Consider the following 21,057-nt stretch of genomic DNA (forward strand, 5'->3'; position numbering starts at 1 on the left):
CTCCCCAATACAGTACATGTAAGATAAGGTACAACATTAACATTTTCACATGCTTATATCCTAAAATAGGGCTGGGCAATATATCGATACAGTCGATATATCACGGGTTTGTTTCTGTGCGATATAGAAAATGACTATATCGTGATATTGAAGTAAATGTTCTCACACAGTTGCTTTTTGCTGCGGGCATGACACTGCATGCTTTTCCCACTCCCTCCTTCTCACAGAGACAATTTAAAATTGTACTCTTGAATTTATTTTTCTGGTAGTTGGTTGATTGATTGATTGATTGATACTTTTATTAGTAGATTGCACAGTACAGTACATATTCCGTACAATTGACCACTAAATGGTAACACCCGAATAAGTTTTTCAACTTGTTTAAGTCGGGGTCCACGTTAATCAATTCATGGTACAAATATATACTATCAACATAATACAGTCATCACACAAGTTAATCATCATAGTATGTACATTGAATTATTTACATTATTTACAATCCGGGGGGTGGGATGAGGAGCTTTGGTTGATATCAGAACTTCGGTCATCAACAATTGCATCGACAGAGAAATGTGGACATTGAAACAGTGTAGGTCTTATTAAGTAGGATATGGGGAGGAGACCCTGCCCCAAGTGGAGGAGTTCAAGTACCTAGGAGTCTTGTTCACGAGTGAGGGAAGAGTGGATCGTGAGATCGACAGGCGGATCGGTGCGGCGTCTTCAGTAATGCGGACGTTGTACCGATCCGTTGTGGTGAAGAAGGAGCTGAGCCGGAAGGCAAAGCTCTCAATTTACCGGTCGATCTACGTTCCCATCCTCACCTATGGTCATGAGCTTTGGGTCATGACCGAAAGGATAAGATCACGGGTACAAGCGGCCGAAATGAGTTTCCTCCGCCGTGTGGCGGGGCTCTCCCTTAGAGATAGGGTGAGAAGCGCTGCCATCCGGGAGGAACTCAAAGTAAAGCCGCTGCTCCTTCACATCGAGAGGAGCCAGATGAGGTGGTTCGGGCATCTAGTCAGGATGCCACCCGAACGCCTCCCTAGGGAGGTGTTTAGGGCACGTCCAACCGGTAGGAGGCCACGGGGAAGACCCAGGACACGTTGGGAAGACTATGTCTCCCGGCTGGCCTGGGAACGCCTCGGGATCCCCCGGGAAGAGCTAGACGAAGTGGCTGGGGAGAGGGAAGTCTGGGTTTCACTGCTTAGGCTGTTGCCCCCGCGACCCGACCTCGGATAAGCGGAAGATGATGGATGGATGGATGGATGTACAGCCAGCAGAGAACATAGTGAGTTCACATAGCATAAGAACAAGTATATACATTAGAAATACATTTGAGTTGTTTATAATCCGGGGAGATGGGATGTGAATGGAGGAGGGTATTAGTAAAGTGTTGAAGTTGCCTGGAGGTGTTGTTTTAGAGCGGTTTTGAAGGAATATAGAGATGCACTTACTTTTATACCTGTTGGGAGTGCATTCCACATTGATGTGGCATAGAAAGAGAATCTTGCACATTGTAATTTGCCAATATTTAAACTTTTTAAGGTCAAGTGTTGCCTTAAAGGAGGGCTCATATTTTAGGGCACCAAGGCAAGTTTTTTTTTAATTCATTATTAATATAATTTTGTCAGCTTTCTGTCATTTCATGATGCTTTTATCTCTATTTTTACATTTTGATAGGAGGGAGGTATTTTATTATTGTTTTTTTTTTTAAGTTATGTACATTTATGGGCAGCACGGTACGACAGAGGTTAATGCATCTGCCTCACATCTGAACCTGAGTAGTCCTGGGTTCAATCCCGAGTTCTGGATCTTTCTGTGTGGAGTTTGCATGGGTACTCCAACTTCCTCCCACTTCCAAAAACATGCACCTGGGGTTAGGTTGATTGGCAACACTAAATTGGCCCTATTGTGTGAATGTTGTCTGTCTATCTGTGTTGGCCCTGCGATGAGGTGGCGACTTGTCCAAGGTGTACACCGCCTTCCGCCCGAATGCAGCTGAGATAAGCTCCAGCACCCTCCCACCCAACCCCAAAAGGGACAAGTGGTAGAAAATGGATGGAAGTACATTTATTTGGACATGTAGATGATGTATTGGGACGGATCCATTAAAGGGGAACATTATCAGCAGACCTATGTAAGCGTCAATATATACCTTGATGTTGCAGAAAAAAGACCATCTATTTTTTTAACCGATTTCCGAACTCTAAATGGGTGAATTTTGGCGAATTAAACGCCTTTCTGTTTATCGCGCTGGAATGTGACGTCGCCGAGGTAACACGCCCACCAGTTTCATTTTCAACACATTACAAACACCGGGTCTCAGCTCTGTTATTTTCCGTTTTTTTGACTATTTTTTGGAACCTTGGAGACATCATGCCTCGACGGTGTGTTGTCGGAGGGTGTAACAACACTAACAGGGAGGGATTCAAGTTGCACCACTGGCCCGAAGATGCCAAAGTGTCTGCCACCAGACCCCCATTGAATGTGCTAGAGTGTCTCCACATTTGACCGGCGATGCTAAGGCAGACATGGCACAGAGATGTATGGATAACCTGTTGATGCATTTGCAACGATAGTCAACGAAATCACAAAGGTGAGTTTTGTTGATTTTGACTGCCAGCTAATCGATGCTAACATGCTATTTACCGGCGGTGCTAAAGCAGACATGGAACAGAGATGTATGGATAACCTGTAGATGCATTTGCAACTATATTACGTTTCCTTTCCCCTACATTTAATGCGAAACAAACACTTACCAATCGACGGATTTAAGTTGCTCCAGTGTCAAAAGATGCGAAAGTCCTGATCGTTTGGTCCGCACATTTTACCGGCGATGCTAACGCAGCTATTTGGCCATGCTATGGCTATGAATAGCGTCAATAGCTATTAGCTCAATAGCTTCAGTTTCTTCTTCAATATTTTCATACTCCAACCATCCGTTTCAATACATGCGTAATCTGTTGAATCGCTTAAGTCGCTGAAATCCGAGTTTGAATCCGAGCTAATGTCACTATATCTTGCTGTGGTATTTCCATTGTTTGTTTACATTGGCAGCACTGTGTGACGTCACAGGGAAATGGCCAGTGTCTTCGCAGAGAGCCGAAAATAAGGCACTTTAAAGCTTTATTTAGGGATATTTCTCTACCGGTAAAATTTTGAAAAAAACTTCAAAAAATACAACAAGCCACTGGGAACTGATTTTTATTGTTTTTAACCCTTTTGAAATTGTGATAATGTTCCCCTTTAAACAAGCGCACTATTTTTTGGAACTTTAGAGACATCATGCCTCGACGGTGTGTTGTCGGAGGGTGTAACAACACTAACAGGGAGGGATTCAAGTTGCACCACTGGCCCGAAGATGCGAAAGTTTCTGCCGCCAGACCCCCATTGAATGTGCCAGAGTGTCTCCACATTTTACTGGCGATGCTAAGGCAGACATGGCACAGAGATGTATGGATAACCTGTAGATGCATTTGCAACTATATTACGTTTCCTTCCACCTACATTTAATGCGAAACAAACACTTACCAATCGACGGATTTAAGTTGCTCCAGTGTCAAAAGATGCGAAAGTCCTGATCGTTTGGTCCGCACATTTTACCGGCGATGCTAACGCAGCTATTCGGCCATGCTATGACTATGAATAGCGTCAATAGCTATTCGCCCAATAGCTTCAGTTTCTTCTTCAATATTTTCATACTCCAACCATCCGTTTCAATACATGCGTAATCTGTTGAATCGCTTAAGTTGCTGAAATCCGAGTCTGAATCCGAGCTAATGTCACTATATCATGCTGTTGTATTCCCATTGTTTGTTTACATTGGCAGCACTGTGTGACGTCACAGGGAAATGGCCAGTGTCTTCGCAGAGAGCCGAAAATAAGGCACTTTAAAGCTTTATTTAGGGATATTCCGAGACCGGTAAAATTTTGAAAAAAACTTCAAAAAATACAACAAGCCACTGGGAACTGATTTTTATTGTTTTTAACCCTTTTGAAATTGTGATAATGTTCCCGTTTAAGAGTTCGAGCAGAAATATGTCATATAGGAATTAACTATACACAATAAAATGACAACAGTTATGCCATGGTCAGTACACCAGTTACTGGTGGTTTTGGCACTGTGGGCAGGTGCCAGATCATGCCGGAAAATGAAATCATCATCTCCATAGAGCTTTTCAACAGATACAGCTACAATAGCCGTATTCCCATGGTCAAGCCACTCCTGAACTCCAGACAACGGAAGAAGCGTCTGACTTGGACTTTGGAAAATACCCACTGGACAGTTGCAGAGTGGTTCAGAGTCCTGTTTTCAGACAAAAGCAAGTTTTGTATTTCATTTGGAAGTCAAGGCGCTAGAGTCTGGAGGAAGGCTGGAGAGAAGCAAAATCCAAGTTGCTTGAAATCCAGTGTGAAGTTCCCACAGTCAGCAATGGTTTGGGGAGCCACGTCAGCGGCTGGTGTAGGTCCACTGTGTTTCATCAAGTCCAGAGTCAATGCAGCTGTGTACCAAGAGAGATTTCAGAGCACTACATGAGTCCATCAGTTGAAAAGCTCTATGGAGATGATGATTTCATTTTCCAGCATGATCTGGCACCCGCCCACAGTGCCAAAAACCCCAGTAACTGGTGTACTGTGACCTGAACCCCATAGAGAATATGTGGGATATTGTGAAGGAGACGCTGAAAGACACCAGACCCAATAATGCAAATGATCTAAAGGCCATTATTGAAGCATCCTGGGCATCCATAACACCTCAGTAATGCCACAGGCTGATAGCCTCCATGCCACGCCGCATTGATGCAGTAATCCGTGCAAAAGGATTCCCAACCAAGTACCTAGTGCATTAATTGACATTTTCAAAGGTTTGATTTTGTTTTGCTGATATAAATCTGTTTTTTTACTTGGTCTGAGGAAATATTCAAATTTTTTGAGATAGGATGTTTGAGTTTTCTTAAGCTGTATGCCGTAATCAGCAATATTAAAATAATAAAAGGCTTGCAATATTTCAGTTGATGTGTAATGAATCCAGAATGTATGACATTTTCATGTTTTTAGTTGCATTACAGAAAATAAAGGACTTTATCGCAATATTCTAATTTTCTGAGACAGTCCTGTATATTTATTGTAGGGAAAAATTAATAGGAGTAAAGCCAATTTAGGAATTCAACTTTGACTCAATTTTATTGAGCTAGATTGATATCGAAGTCACTAACATTCCTCATGCGAATAAACACGTGAAAGTGTGTGAACTTAAAAATACAGAAGAAACAACGCTGCTGGGTGTTGTTGATGTACATTCATTCCATATTGATGTTGAGATACGTACACACTGCTGTCTGTGAGGGAAAGTGTGTCCCCGTCGCTGGACATACTCTGCTGCTCACTGTCGTTGGCGCTGGTGGCGGGCGCCAATGCATGACCGGCGTTGGCATAGTAGCGGTTGGCGGGCTCCCGACAGGTGGCAAGTCTGGAAGAAGGACACAGATTATTCATCCCCTCCAGGAATTTGCGAACCTTTTTTGTGATTCTTAAAAGGGGTCATATTGTGATTTTTTTCTACTTTTATAACACTTCCTTGAGGTCTACATAACATATAATGGTGGTTCTTTGGTCAAAATGTTACAATAAACAATGGATGTCCGCTAACTTTTTGCAACTCAACGCCAAGAAAACAGAAATGCTGATTATCGGTCCTGCTAGACACCGACACCTATTTAATAATACCATGTGACAACCAAACAATTACACAAGGGGACTCGGTAAAGAATCTGGGTATTATTTTCAATCAAACTCTCTCGTTTGAGTCACACATTAAGAGTGTTACTAAAACGACCTTCTTTCATCTCTGTAACATCGCTAATATGTGTTCCATTTTGTCAACTAGCGACACTGAGATAATTAATTATGTGTTCGTTACGTCTCGCCTCGATTACTGTAACGTATTATTTTCGTGTCTCCCCATGTCTAGCATTAAAAGATTACAGTTGGTACAAAATGCGGCTGCTAGACCTTTGACAAGAACAAGAAAGTTTGATCATATTACGCCTGTACTGGCTCACCTGCACTGGCTTCCTGTGCATTTAAGATGTGACTTTAAGGTTTTACTACTTAGGTATTAGGGATGCACCGAAATGAAAATTTGTGGCCGAAGCCGAATAAAACCTAAATGCTTGGCCGAAGGCCGAATACCGAATAATGAATGCAGTTTTTCACAATTTTTTTTGATATTGCATAAATAGCCTAGAATAAATATTTAGACATGTTTTTCAAATAAAGTAATTTTTTATTGAATATTGACATTTTTTTAATATTCCAGTAGCCTTTGCTTTTCAAAAAAAGCACAAAGTTTTTCATTTATATTAGGCCTTCAAACAAAACATGCATTCCAAAAAAAACTAAAGTGCATTAAAGTGAATAAATAAATGATAAATGGGTTGTACTTGTATAGCGCTTTTCTACCTTCAAGGTACTCAAAGCGCTTTGACACTACTTCCACATTTACCCATTCACACACACATTCACACACTGATGGAGGGAGCTGCCATGCAAGGCGCCAACCAGCACCCATCAGGAGCAAGGGTGAAGTGTCTTGCTCAGGACACAACGGACGTGACGAGGTTGGTACTAGGTGGGATTTGAACCAGGGACCCTCGGGTTGCGCACGGCCACTCTCCCACTGCGCCACGCCGTCCCAACAACAAATGAATTATTGTCCTTTTGGCAAAAGTCTGCTTAGCCACAGTAGATATGCTAATAATGTAAACAGAGGCCCCACTAAATCTCAATAAGTGTGTGCTTGTAACCTCATACACTTATACAGGTAGCCTACACAACAGGCTAATAATGTAAACAGAGGCCCCACTAAATCTCAATAAGTGTGTGCTTGTAACCTCATACACTTATACAGGTAGCCTACACAACAGGCTAATAATGTAAACAGAGGCCCCACTAAATCTCAATAAGTGTGTGCTTGTAACCTCATACACTTATACAGGTACACAACATATCCCAACGTCACCGCGTCACTGCACGTTGGTTGATTGCGTCACCGCGTCAAAGAATTGCGTCACACACCACTATTCGGCCTTGTTCTTAACTCATTCCACCGAAGGCCGGATGTGGCTTTTTTTGCAATTTTCGTCCGAATATATTCGGTTACCGATTAATCGGTGCATCCCTATTACGTATACAATACTACACGGTCTAGCTCCAGCCTATCTTGCTGATTGTATTGTACCATATGTTCCCGGCAATAAATCTGCATTCAAAGAATTCGGCTTATTACTGATTCCCAGAGTCCAAAAAAAGTCTGCGGGCTATAGAGCGTTTTCTATTCGGGCTCCAGTACTCTGGAAAGCCCTCCCGGTATCAGTTAGAGATGCTACCTCAGTAGAAGCATCTTAAAACTCTTTTGTATATTCTAGCCTTTAAATAAACCCCACTTTTAGACCAGTTGATCTGCCGTTTCTTTTCTTTTCTCCTCTGCCCCCCTCTCCCTTGTGGAGTGGGGGACACAGATCCGGTGGCCATGGATGAAGTGCTGGTTGTCCAGAGTCGGGACCCGGGGTTGACCGCTCGCCTGTGCATCGGTTGGGAACATCTCTGCGCTGTTGACCCGTCTTCGTTCGGGATGATCACCTGCTGGCCCCGCTATGGACTGGACTCTCACTTTTATGTTGGATCCACTATAGCAGGGGTGCCCATTACGTCGATCGCGAGCTACCAGTCGATCTCGAGCCAGGCTTTTAAAAAAAAATAGACCTAAAAATTAGTGATCATCAATCTTCACCAAGACGTCACTTAAATGACATTCACGGTACCGGAGGGTCTTGTGAGATGACGCTGGCTGCTGCAAGATCATCCATCCATCCATCCATCCATCCATCAATTTTCTACCGCTTATTCCCTTTTGGGGTTGCGGGGGGCGCTGGCGCCTAGATCATTATTATGAAAATATGACAGAGAGGAAGGCGAGAAACACTTTTTATTTCAACAGACTCTCGCGCCGTACCTTCCGTCAAAACTCTAAAGGCCGACTGCACATTTCCTATCTTCACAATAAAAGCCCTGCTTCATGCTGCCTGCGCTAACTAAATACAGAGTCTCGGAAAACTGGCGTGCACAAGCGATCCCTCAGAAAGCTGGCGTGCACATCACTTGTGCACGCCAGCTTTCCGAGACTCTTATTTTGTTAGCGCAGGCAGCATGAAGCAGGGCTTTTATTGTGAAGAAAGGAAATGTGCAGTCGGCCTTTAGAGTTTTGACGGAAGGGACGGCGCGAAAATCTGTTGAAATAAAAAGTGTTTCTCGCCTTCCTCTCTGTCATTTTTTCATAATAATGAACTGGCAGCAGCCAGCGTCATCTCACAAGACCCTCGGGTGCCGTGAATGTCAATCAAGCAAGCTACGGAATTTGCCGCCAATGTTTTTCTTGTAAAGTGTATGGAAGCTGGATGAATTAGATGCCAAAAACCAACCACTTTCATGTGGTATTGTACAGAAAGGACAACTTTTTTTCTCCTCCATTTGAAAATGTGGACGTTATCATCATTACTGTCTGATTCCAATCAATGCAAGTCATCAGAATCAGGTAATACACCAACTTATATTCTTGTCTTCGTGAAAGAAAGACATCTATATGTGTTACACATGCTTGTATTATCATTAAACACATTTAACTTGTTTACAAAAATGTCTCTTTCATAAATAAATAAATATAAATGATATATATAAATGAGGTAGATCCCCTCGAGTTGGTCAATTGAAAAGTAGCTCGCCTGCAGAAAAATTGTGGGCACCCCTGCACTATAGACTGGACTTTCAGAATATTATGCTAGACCCACTCGACGTCCATTGCAACCGGTCTCCCCTAGAGGGGCGGGGGGTCCCACACATCTGCGGTCCTCTCCAAGGTTTGTCCTAGTCATTCACATTAACATCCCACTGGGTTGAGACTTTTTCCTTGCCCTTACGTGGGCTCTGAACCGAGGATGTCGTTGTGGCTTGTGCAGGCCTTTGAGACACTTGTGATTTAGGGCTATATAAATAAACATTGATTGATTGAAAATTTAGCATGAATTGCCTTACAGACCATCTTCAAGACGCATTATGACCCTCTCTTGAGGATGAAGCGTTCTGTGGGCTATTTGCAGGCCTCCACTTAGACTGCGTCTGCCAGCTATGTTGTAGTTTTTAACGCTTCCATATCGAGTCTGCTGACAGATATAAGTTAGAACTAGAGATGTCCGATAATATCGAACTGCCAATATTATCGGCCAAAAATGTGGTATCGGAAATGATCGGTATCGGTTTCAAAAGGTAAAATGTAGGACTTTTTAAAACGCCGCTCTACGGAGTGGTACACGGACGTAGGGAGAAGCACGGAGCGCCAATAAACCTTAAAGGCACTGCCTTTGCGTGCCGGCCCAGTCTCAAAATATCCACGGCTTTTCACACACACACATGTGAATACAAGGCATACTTGGTCAACAGCCATACAGGTCACACTGAGGGTGGCCGTATAAACAACTTTAACACTGTTACAAATATGCGCCACATTGTGAACCCACACCAAACAAGAATGACAAACATTTCGGGAGAACACCTGCACCGTAACACAACAGAACAAATACCCAGAACCCCTTGCAGCACTAACTCTTCCGAGATGCTACAATATACAGCCCCCGCCACCCCCTACCCACCACCCTCAACCTCCTCATGCTTTCTCAGGGAGAGCATGTCCCAAATTCCCAGCTGCTGTTTTGAGGCATGTTAAAAAAAAAAAAATGCACTCTGACTTCAAAAATAAATATGGCATTTTTCTCCATAACTTGAGTTGTTTTATTTTGGAAAACTTTGTTACTTTGTTTAATACATCCAGCGGGGCATCACAACCAAATTAGGCACGATAATTTGTTAATTCCACGACTGTATATATCGGTATCTGTTGATATCGGAATCAATAATTAACTGTTGGATGATATCGGAATATCGGATATTGGCAAAAAAGCCATCATCGGACATCTCTAGTTAGAACTATGTGCTACTCTGCATTAGTAATAGCAACAGCGGAGGATGCATGTACATGTACGAGCCAGTCTGGATTACACGCCTCTAATATCCTGGAACATCGAGCTTTAATAGGCAAACTCGTGACCATGGCGGAGCGGGTACAGGTCTCGGGGGGGCTAAAGGTTACGTCACTGCTTTTTGCAGACCATGTGGTCCTGATGGCACCTTCGGTTCGTGACCTTCAGCTCTCACTGGATCGGTTCGCAGCCGAGTGTTCAGCGGCTGGAATGAGAATCAGCATCCCCAAATCTGAGGCCATGGTTCTCAGCAGGAAACCGATGGTTTGTACAGTCCAAGTAGAGAACGAGACTCTGTCCCAGGTGGAGGAGTTTAAGTATCTCGGGGTCTTGTTCGCGAGTTAGGGAAAGATGGAGACGGAAATCAGCCGGAGAATCGGAGCAGCTGGGGCAGTATTGCGGTCTCTCTGCCGCATTGTTGTGACAAAGCGAGAGCTGAGCCAGAAGGCAAAGCTCTCGGTCTACCGAGCTATCTACATTCCTACTCTCACCTGTGGTCATAAAATGTGGGTCATGACCAAAAGAGTAAGATCGCGGATACAAGCGGCCGAAATGAGTTTTCTCAGAAGGGTGGCTGGCATCTCCCTTAGAGATAGGGTGAGAAGTTCAGTCACTCGAGAGAGAGACTCGGAGAAGAGCCGTGGAACTCGTGGACCCCGACTTACCATGAATTTTAAAACATGCACCCCGACTTAAACAAGTTGAAAAACTTATTAGAGTGTTACAATTTAGTGGGCAATTGTACGGAATATGTACTGAACTGTGCAATCTACTAATAAAAGTTTCAATCAATCAATCAAAGCCGCTGCGCCTCTGCTTGGAAAAGAGCCAGCTTAGGTGGTTCGGGCATCTCGTGCGGATGCCTCACGAGCGTCTCCCTAGGGAGGTCCTCGTTGCACGTCCCACTGGGAGGAGACCCCGCGGCAGGCCAAGGACCAGAAGGGGGGGATTACATCTCCTCTCTGGCCTGGGGAACGCTTCGGGATCCCCAAGGAGGAAGTTGCTAATGTTGCTCTGGAGAGGAAAGGCTGGGGGGTCTCGGCTGGAGCTGTTGTCCCCGCGACCCGATTCCGGATAAGCAGTTGAAGATGGATGGATCGAGCTTTACTACACATAAAGATGAGGGAGCCAGCAAGAACTGTGTGGGATGTGAGAATTGTTCCTTCAGCCTTACGCACCCTTTCAGAACCTCAGCTGACAGGAAGCCCACTGGGGCCCCATGACTGTCACAGACTGAAAACTAACACCTGCGAAAAATGATCTCTTTTCTGCTACGCCAATAAGGATTTTGCTCCTGAACTTATACATATTATGTCATCTTCGTAGTATGAAAATCCACTTAATTGTCTTTCGGACAGAGTTCAAATTCACACCCATTTCCAACCATCTTCTTGCAGCGATGACTGCACATGCTAATTCCACCCACCCCACAAGTGTTGCGCATCTAGAGACTGATTCATTTGACATCGCTCACATTCCCCGCATTTTGACGTTGCCGAGAATACTTCTTACAAAGCTTTCCTACACATGAATTATAGATGTTCGGCATCGTCTCTTTATTCATAGTGGAACTCCCTAAAGCCTTCGACCGGGCTTCCTCCCTGTTTAGAATGCACAAGCTCCCAGAAAAAAAAAAAATAGGCTCAAAGTAAAACCTCGGTGACCGGCTAATTCCTTTAGCTTCTGCAAGCCTTTAATAATGGAAATATATGCAACAGAGGGAGACAGTAGAGCATGGAATAGGGGGGGGGGGGCATTGGGGAATTACAGGGAAAGGAAGATGAGGTAGAGCAAACCTGGGCAAATCAAGGCCAGGGGGCCACACGCGGCCCGTTGAGCTTTTCAACCTGGCCCGCCGGACATTTCCAAGTAATTATTTTAGATCTTTAAGATGGAAAGTGTAGCTGCCATTATGATGTGCAGTCATGTTTTCTAATGACCGTCAGTCTTCAACTATACAAAGTATTTCAATGGTTGGAATCTGCGCTTATGGATGATATACCAGTTACTATAGTCATCGAATTAGTTACTATGGTCATCTAATTAGTTACTATGGTCATCTACGTCACAGCAGCTCAGACGAGGCACCAAGCAGTGTGGGCGGGAAGCGTTTCCACAGACGCGGAAGGCGATTTTAACGTTCTAAAGCTTAGTGATATATATATATATATATATATATCAGGCTGGCCCCTGACAGTTCGTTTGTGTTCTAGTTTTTCCCTGTGTGTGTAGTATTTCCTGTCAGCGCTCTTATTTTGTTGGTTTCCTGTCTTTCTCCCTGAGCACTCTTTCCCCTGAGCTGCGGCTGATTGGCACCTGGCCACACCTGGTGTCAATCAGTGTATCAGATTGTAGGTGGGTTCATTTTGTACCCTTCGCGTTCATATTTCACTGTTTGTACCATGAATTGATTAACGTGGACCCCGACTTAAACAAGTTGAAAAACGTATTCGGGTGTTACCATTTAGTGGTCAATTGTACGGAACATGTACTGTACTGTGCAATCTACTAATAAAAGTATCAATCAATCAATCAATGTTGCATTTTGTTGCGTTTCACTTGATTGTAAAATATGTCGATCGAAAGCGGGTGTGACATTTATATTTTGTCAATATTCAGTGTTTTGTCGTTCGTAGAAAAATGTAAAATTCCATTACGTTTTTCTAAGACAGTCTGTCATAACATTTTTAGCATTCAATCAGACGTTATTGTGAGGCTAAAAATAAATATACCAGCCCCCAGACACATTTTTTTCTCTAAATGTGGCCCCCGAGTCAAAATAACTGCCCAGGCTTGAAGAGCCTCACAAAAAGGTTAAAGGGGAACATTATCACCAGACCTATGTAAGCGTCAATCTATACCTTGATGTTGCAGAAAAAAACGATTTACGAACTCTAAATGGGTGAATTTTGGCGAATTAAACGCCTTTCTGGATATCTGTCTCGTAGCGATGACTTCAGAACATGACTTCACCGAGGTAATACACCCGCCATTTTCATTTTCAACACATTAGAACAGCTCGGTTATTATCCGTTTTTTTGACTATTTTTTGGAACTTTGGAGACATCATGCCTCGTGGGTGTGTTGTCGGAGGGTGTAACAACACTAACAGGGAGGGATTCAAGTTGCACCACTGGCCCGAAGATGCGAAAGTGTCTGCCGCCAGACCCCCATTGAATGTGCCGGAGTGTCTCCACATTTGACCGGCGATGCTAAGACAGACATGGCACAGAGATGTATGGATAACCTGCAGATGCATTTGCAACAATTAAGTCAACTAAATCACAAAAGGTGAGTTCTGTTGATGTTGTTGACTTATGTGCTAATCAAACATATTTGGTCGCAGCATGACTGCCAGCTAATCGATGCTAACATGCGACGCTAATCGATGCTAACATGCTATTTACGCTAGCTGTATGTACATTTGAAACTAGATACCCACATTTAATGCGAAACAAACACTTACCAATCGACATATTTAAGTTGCTCCAGTGTCACAAGATGCGAAAGTCCTGATCGTTTGGTCCGCACATTTTACCGGCGATGCTAATAAGGCAGCCATGCTATGGGCCACTTCATTAGGTACACCCGCGCTATGGCCGAATAGCGTCAATAGCTTCAGTTTCTTCTTCAAATTCGTTTTCGCTATCTGCCTCCATACTCCGACCATCTGTTTCAATACATGCGTAATCTGTTGAATCGCTTTAACCGCTGAAATCCGAGTCTGAATCCGCGCTAATGTCGCTATATCTTGCTGTGATAACCGCCATGTTGTTTGTATTGGCAGCCCTGTATGACGTCACAGGGAAATGGACAGTCGCATCGCAAATAGCGAAAATCAAGAACTTTAAAGCTTTTTTTAGGGATATTCCGGGAGGTGTAACATTTTGAAAAAAACTTCGAAAAATAAAACAAGCCACTGGGAACTGATTTTTATTGTTTTTAACCCTTTTGAAATTGTGATAATGTTCCCCTTTAAGCGTTGATTAAAAAAAATGTGTTATTTGTACTTGGGCCAAGATAATTGAATAATTGATGAAATAGTTATGACTACTGTTTGTGTGTGTATTATCTTTTACACATCATAGAACTGTGGATGCACGTGACTGAAAGCCTAGCAGCAGTGAGATGGGCAGAACTATCTTTTTTCTTCTCACATTTTCATGAGATTTAAAAATGTATCAATATTGATCTCCAGCAAACGCCTTTGGTTGTGGTTGTGTGTGATAGCAGTTTTCAGCTGGATTGTGTGCACTCGCCCGCTGTCTTGTCTTACCTGTGAGAGTTGTTTTTTTTATTGCAAGGAATAGCGATCCTGTCGATTTTAAGAATGCGGTCTTGTGGTTGCATTAAGCTTTAGCGTGCAAGGCTAAATGGAGGGTATTGTTAAAACAAACGAGGAGTGTACAATTGCATCTTTTGCTGATTACCATGCAGGGATTCCCCTACATGTAATTATATTGTGGCACACCGCCACAGCAGGATAAATGCCGCCATTCCTTCAAAATAAAATCAATCAATCAATGTTTATTTATATAGCCCCAAATCACAAATGTCTCAAAGGACTGCACAAATCATTACGACTACAACATCCTCGGAAGAACCCACAAAAGGGCAAGGAAAACTCACACCCAGTGGGCAGGGAGAATTCACATCCAGTGGGACGCCAGTGACAATGCTGACTATGAGAAACCTTGGAGGGGACCTCACATGTGGGCAACCCCCCCCCCCCTCTAGGGGGGGGGTTGTTTCTTGCAATTAAAGCAGCGCTTGCGCAGCCCTTTGCGACACTTGTGATTAAGGGCTATATAAATACACTTTGATTAGGGTTGTCCAGTAATATTATCGGCCAATATATATATACATATATTGGTACCAGTTTCAAAATGATCGGTATCTGTTTCAAAAAGTAAAATGTATAACTTTTTAAAAACGGCGCTGGGAGAAGTTAAGAGCGCCAATAAACCTTAAAGGCACTGCCTTTGCGTGCCGGCCCAGTCAATTAATATATACGGCTTTTCACACACACACACAAGTGAATGTAACGCATACTTGGTCAACAGCCATACAGGTCACACTGAGGGTGGCCGTATAAACAACTTAAACAGTGTTACAAATATGCGCCACACTGTGAAGCCACAGCAAACAAGAATGACAAACACATTTCGGGAGAACATCCGCACCGTAACACAACAGAACAAAACACCCAGAACCCCTTGCAGAACTAACTAACTTTATTACGTGCCTGGCTGCAGTCACACCACGACACCTGTCCGTCAGTAATAACAGTCCCTGATAACCTGGACCAATTCAAACCGTTATTTGGGGTTTAGGGTTTAATTTGCCCGACACGATGAACACTACATATATTTCTATATGAAGCCGGATAACAATTTTTTGCACTCGCTATCCCGGTACTTTCCAAGACGATTATCCGCCGACCGCCGTGTTGCTGTAGGGAGGAAAAGCGGAACGACACACATTGCGGAAATAACATTATTCTCCGTGCGTCGGATAAATACAAATATATTCCACAACCCCAAACATGTCTTTTTCAAAGCCTGCAGTGAAAAGAAAGGTTAGTGATGAGCGAAGATAATTCCAGGAAAAGTGGGAGATACAATATTTCCGTGTTGAGCACAAGGGCACCCCGTCTTATTTCCACACAGAAAGTTGCGGTGCACAAGGAATACAATTTAAAACGTCATTACACAACTAGACATGCTAAGAAGTATGCACTTTTTTTTTTTTAAAGAAATCTTTTCCTACGGCCCAGCCTCACCCAGACTCTGCATCCAGTGGCCCCCAGGTAAACTGAGTTTGAGACCCCTGCTATATAGTAAAGGGACTACTTTTATGAGTGAAGAGACTGAGCGAAGTGGAAACTGTGTGGTACTGTAGCGCATAATTAAGACTTAACGTTAGCTCGCTAATGTTTTTTATTCTTGTTTTTCGTAGTGTAGCCTCACAGTGACATGGCGATGACCAATTACCTCGACCAATGAGCAACCAGCAGTGGTTTATGTCACATGTAGGGCTGGGCGATATATCGATATACTCGATATATCACGGGTTTGTCTCTGTGCGATATAGAAAATTACTATATCGTGATATTCTAGTATACGTTCTCACACGGTTGCGTTTAGCTGCGGGCATTACACTACAGGCTTTTTTTCACTCTCTTGTCTATCCTTCTCACAGAGACTTAAAACAAGCGCACCTTCTTACACACGTCACATACTGTCGCGTCATACGCCCTCGCTGAGCAGAGAGGTAGCAGCATGGGTAACATTAGCTGTGATGCTAGCGGAGTGGTGCGAGTGGTAATACGAGTGAGAGAAGGTGCCAATCTGGTAACAAATGAAGGAAGAATTAATTCCTAAGAAAAACAGCACAGGGTCCATCATCTGGTGGGGGATTGGCTTCAAGGGGGAAGATGTCAAACAAGTATGCGGCAAAAGCGTTGCTACAAAAAGTAGCAGCACTGCCAATTTGTAGAATAATTTGAAAAGTCAGCTGCTAGAGCAAACCTGGCCAAATTAAGGCCCGGGGGCCACATGCGGCCCAATGAGCTTTTCAAACTGGCCCACCAGACATTCCCAAATATTTTTTATTTATTTTTAAGATGAAAAGTGTAGCTGCCATTATGATGCACAGTCATGTTTTCTAATGACCGTAAGTCTTCAACTATACAAAGTATTTCAATGGTTGAAATCTGCACTTATGGATGATATACCAGTTACTATGGTCATCTAATTAGTTACTAGGGTCATCTAATTAGTTACTATGGTCATCTAATTAGTTACTATGGTCATCTAAAGCAGTGGTCCCCAACCTTTTTGTACCCGCGGACCGGTCAACGCTTAATAATTTATCCCGCGGCCCGGGGGGGGTCCTTTTTTTTTTTTTTCTTCTTCTTTGTCATGAAAAAGGGAGGTTTTTGTCATGAAAAAGGGAGGTTTTTGTGGTTGGTGCACTAATTGTAAGTGTGTATTGTTTTTTTTATGTTGATTTAATTAAAAAATAAATAAATAAATAAATAAAAAATTTTAAATAAAAAATTATTCTGCGGCCCGTTACCAATCGGGCCACGGCCCGGTGGTTGGGGACCACTGATCCACGTCACAGCAGCTCAGACAAGGCACCATGCAGTGTGGGCGGGAAGCGTTTCCACAGACGCGGAAGGAGATTTTCACAACAAAGTTCTAAAGCTTAGTAAGATATAGAATAGTATAGAAAGTACTTTATTGTTCCCTGGGGGGAATTCAGCAAATATCAGATGTATCAGATTGTAGGTGGGTTTATTGTGCACCCTTCACATTCATATTTCACTGTTTGTTGCATTTTTGTTGCGTTTCACTTCATTATAAAATATGTCGATCGAAAGCGGGTGTGACATACATATTTTGTCAATATTCAGTGTTTTATCGTTCATATTAAAACATAAAATTCCATTAAGTTTTTTAAGGTGGTCTGTCCTAACATTTTTAGCATTCAATCATTATTGTGAGGTTTTGTATTAGTGTTCCTAAAAATAGATATACCGGACCCCGGACAGATTTTTTTCTCTAAATGTGGCCCCCCGAGTCAAAATAATTGCCCAGGCCTGCGCTCGAGAATGAAGAGTGCTAGAAACTCTGCATGTCAACATCTCTGTTCGGTGCCACACCAACAAAAAGCCGAAGCAACCATTTCCAGATTAACCCCATATGAAAAAATTAGTCATCAACAGAAGGAGATAACGTCCACAGGAACCTACCACATAGCGAAGGACATAAACCATTTAATTTTCTACTATGCAGCTCATTTTTATTTGACAGTTATTGAAACATCTTGTGTGACATCATGCACAAAAGTGCACTTTATTTGTTTTAAAATGAAGGAAGAATTAATTCCCAAGAAAAACAGCAAGGGGTCCATCGTCTGGCGGTGGTTTGGCTTTAAGTGGGAATATGTTGAACAGACAACCGTAATTTGTCAAGTGTGGGGCAAAAGCGTTGCTACAAGAAGCAGCATGACTGCTAATATGTAGCATCATTTGAAAAGTCACCTACTAGACAATGAAGAGTGTTTACTCCGCATGTCAACATCTCAATTCGGTGCCACATGCCCCCACCATCAAAATGCAGAGGTAAACATTTCCAGATCCACACCATATGAAAAAATTAGTCAACAACAAAAGGAGGTAATGTCCACAGCAACCTACCACAGAGCGAAGGACATAGACTATTTGATTTCCTATTATGCAGCTCATTTTTATTTGACAGTTATTGAAACATCTTGTGTGACATCATGCACAAAAGTGCACTTTATTTGTTTTAAACTACTGTAGTGGCGTTCTGCACAAAAAGTGCACTTTAATTTAGTGTTGTTTTGTTATGTCATCTTAGTGACATCATGCACAAAAAGAGCTTGTTTTAAAATGTCTCTGACAATCTTGCACTTTCTGTTTTGGAAATGACATGAATGTTTGTGCCACTGCTTAATAACTGTTCGATAAATACAGTTTTTGTAAATTGACTTAGTTGTGGTTTCCCTCTCTACATGAAAGTTTAAAATGAGCATATATTAATGCAGTATGAAGAAGAATGTTTTAATGTAGACACATAGAATCATCATACTGCTGTGATTATATGCATCAAGTGTTCATTCAAGGCTAAGGCAAAATATCGAGATATATATCGTGTATCGTGACATGGCCTAAAAATATTGAGATATTAATAAAAGGCCATATCGCCCAGCCTTAATCACATGTATGATATCCGCTCGTGCCGTAAATGACTAAATAACAGTACTGGCTAGTACCTACTTTTGTCAATGGAAACGGGTCTCGAACCCAGCGTTTCTCAAACTGGTGGGGAATAGACACATAACATGGTCACTACTGCCTACTTTGTCTTGTTATATTCTTATTTTACTGTTATATTGTTATTCCCATATTTTTTATTCTTTTTGTAATATTTCTCTATTTTGTTTCCTTTTAAACACCCATTATTTACTTTTTACTTTTTTCTTTAAATTGATCTCAACTCTGTACACTGCTGCTGGAATTTTAATTTTCCTGAAGGAACTCTCCTGAAGGAATCAATAAAGTACTATCTATCTATCTATCTATGACAGGTGGGGCGCAAGAAATGGGAGGAAATGTAACTTTATTTATTTATTATTTTTGTATTATATTCTTAGATTTTTTTTTTACAACCCCATTTTCTATACAAACTGTAAATCACTGTCAAACGACACAGTTGCGAGACGTATATGCGACATTGCATGTGATCTTGAGGAACAACTCGTAGACAAATTAAAAGAAAGTCGTTTTGCTTTACAAGTGGACGAAGCTACTGACGGCAATAAAGACTGCCTGTTCATCGCATACTATAGTATAGTATAGTAGACAAGAACAAGAAAGTTTGATCACATTACGCCTGTACTGGCTCACCTGCACTGGCTTCCTGTGCACTTGAGATGTGACTTTAAGGTTTTACTACTTACGTATAAAATACTACACGGTCTAGCTCCATCCTATCTTGCCGATTGTATTGTACCATATGTCCCGGCAAGAAATCTGCGTTCAAAAGACTCCGGCTTATTAGTGATTCCTAGAGCCCAAAAAAAGTCTGCGGGCTATAGAGCGTTTTCCGTTCGGGCTCCAGTACTCTGGAATGCCCTCCCGGTAACAGTTCGAGATGCTACCTCAGTAGAAGCATTTAAGTCTCACCTTAAAACTCATCTGTATACTCTAGCCTTTAAATAGACCTCCTTTTTAGACCAGTTGATCTGCCGCTTCTTTTCTTTCTCCTATGTCCCCCCTTCCCTTGTGGAGGGGGTCCGGTCCGATGACCATGGATGAAGTACTGGCTGTCCAGAGTCGAGACCCAGGATGGACCGCTCGTCGGGACCCAGGATGGACCGCTCGCCTGTATCGGTTGGGGACATCTCTACGCTGCTGATCCGCTTGAGATGGTTTCTTGTGGACGGGACTCTCGCTGCTGTCTTGGATCCGCTTGAACTGAACTCTCGCGGCTATGTTGGAGCCACTATGGATTGAACTTTCACAGTATCATGTTAGACCCGCTCGACATCCATTGCTTTCGGTCCCCTAGAGGGTGGGGGTTGCCCACATCTGAGGTCCTCTCCAAGGTTTCTCATAGTCAGCATTGTCACTGGCGTCCCACTGGATGTGAATTCTCCCTGCCCACTGGGTGTGAGTTTTCCTTGCCCTTTTGTGGGTTCTTCCGAGGATGTTGTAGTCGTAATGATTTGTGCAGTCCTTTGAGACATTTGTGATTTGGGGCTATATAAATAAACATTGATTGATTGATTGATTGATACGTGATACGTCCCCTTTGTGAATGGCGAGTCACTGTGCGAGGATTTTCTGTTTTGCAAATACAAAAAAAAAAATAGAGCCAGTGCTGATGAGCTGTTCAAGATAATGGACAGTTTCCTCAAAGAACACGACCTTAAATGGGAAAACTGTGTGGGCTTTTGCTCTGATGGCGCACAGACCATGGCAGGGTCAAGAAACGGGCTGCAGGCTCTAATAAAGCACCGGGAAGCACTCGCGTCAAGGCAGCTCAGCCCGAACTCAATGAGGTTTTAACAAATGTTGTGAGAGCGGTAAATTTGATCAAAACACAAAAAAAGTGGCACTTTTCATTAATTTATTATTGAACTTGATGCAAGTTATACCACAGCTGCACAGTTATTTTATTTAATATTGAACAATGTTATTTTATGTTATTGAGTTAGAATGTATACAACTTGATGTTAATTGATGTTCAATAAATTTGAAAATGTTAATCTTGGCATTAGCGTTCTGTTTGGGCGATGGGGGCGGACGGGGCTTGAAAACTCCCCCTTGTCCAAAGTGGGGCATGACAAAAAAAAGTTTGAGAACCACTGCTCTAACCCCCACAATTCCCAAACTATCAGTAGCAGATTCAATCCTAAGTACTGGCACAAG

General features: G+C 42.7%; 1 protein-coding gene across 6 annotated transcripts in view; it reads right to left on the reverse strand.

Annotated features, from left to right (window-relative positions):
- axin1 (axin 1) overlaps positions 1–21,057 on the reverse strand; it is a 91,302-nt gene that overhangs the window by 33,002 nt on the left and 37,243 nt on the right. For all 6 annotated transcript variants that reach the window (XM_061905286.1, XM_061905287.1, XM_061905288.1 and 3 more), the window contains one exon: positions 5,330–5,470. In XM_061905286.1, coding sequence (XP_061761270.1) covers positions 5,330–5,470 — 141 coding nt within the window. The remainder of the gene's footprint in view (positions 1–5,329; positions 5,471–21,057) is intronic.

Source organism: Nerophis ophidion, linkage group LG07 (assembly GCF_033978795.1).
Source record: "Nerophis ophidion isolate RoL-2023_Sa linkage group LG07, RoL_Noph_v1.0, whole genome shotgun sequence".
In the NCBI taxonomy this organism is placed as follows: Eukaryota; Metazoa; Chordata; class Actinopteri; order Syngnathiformes; family Syngnathidae; genus Nerophis; species Nerophis ophidion.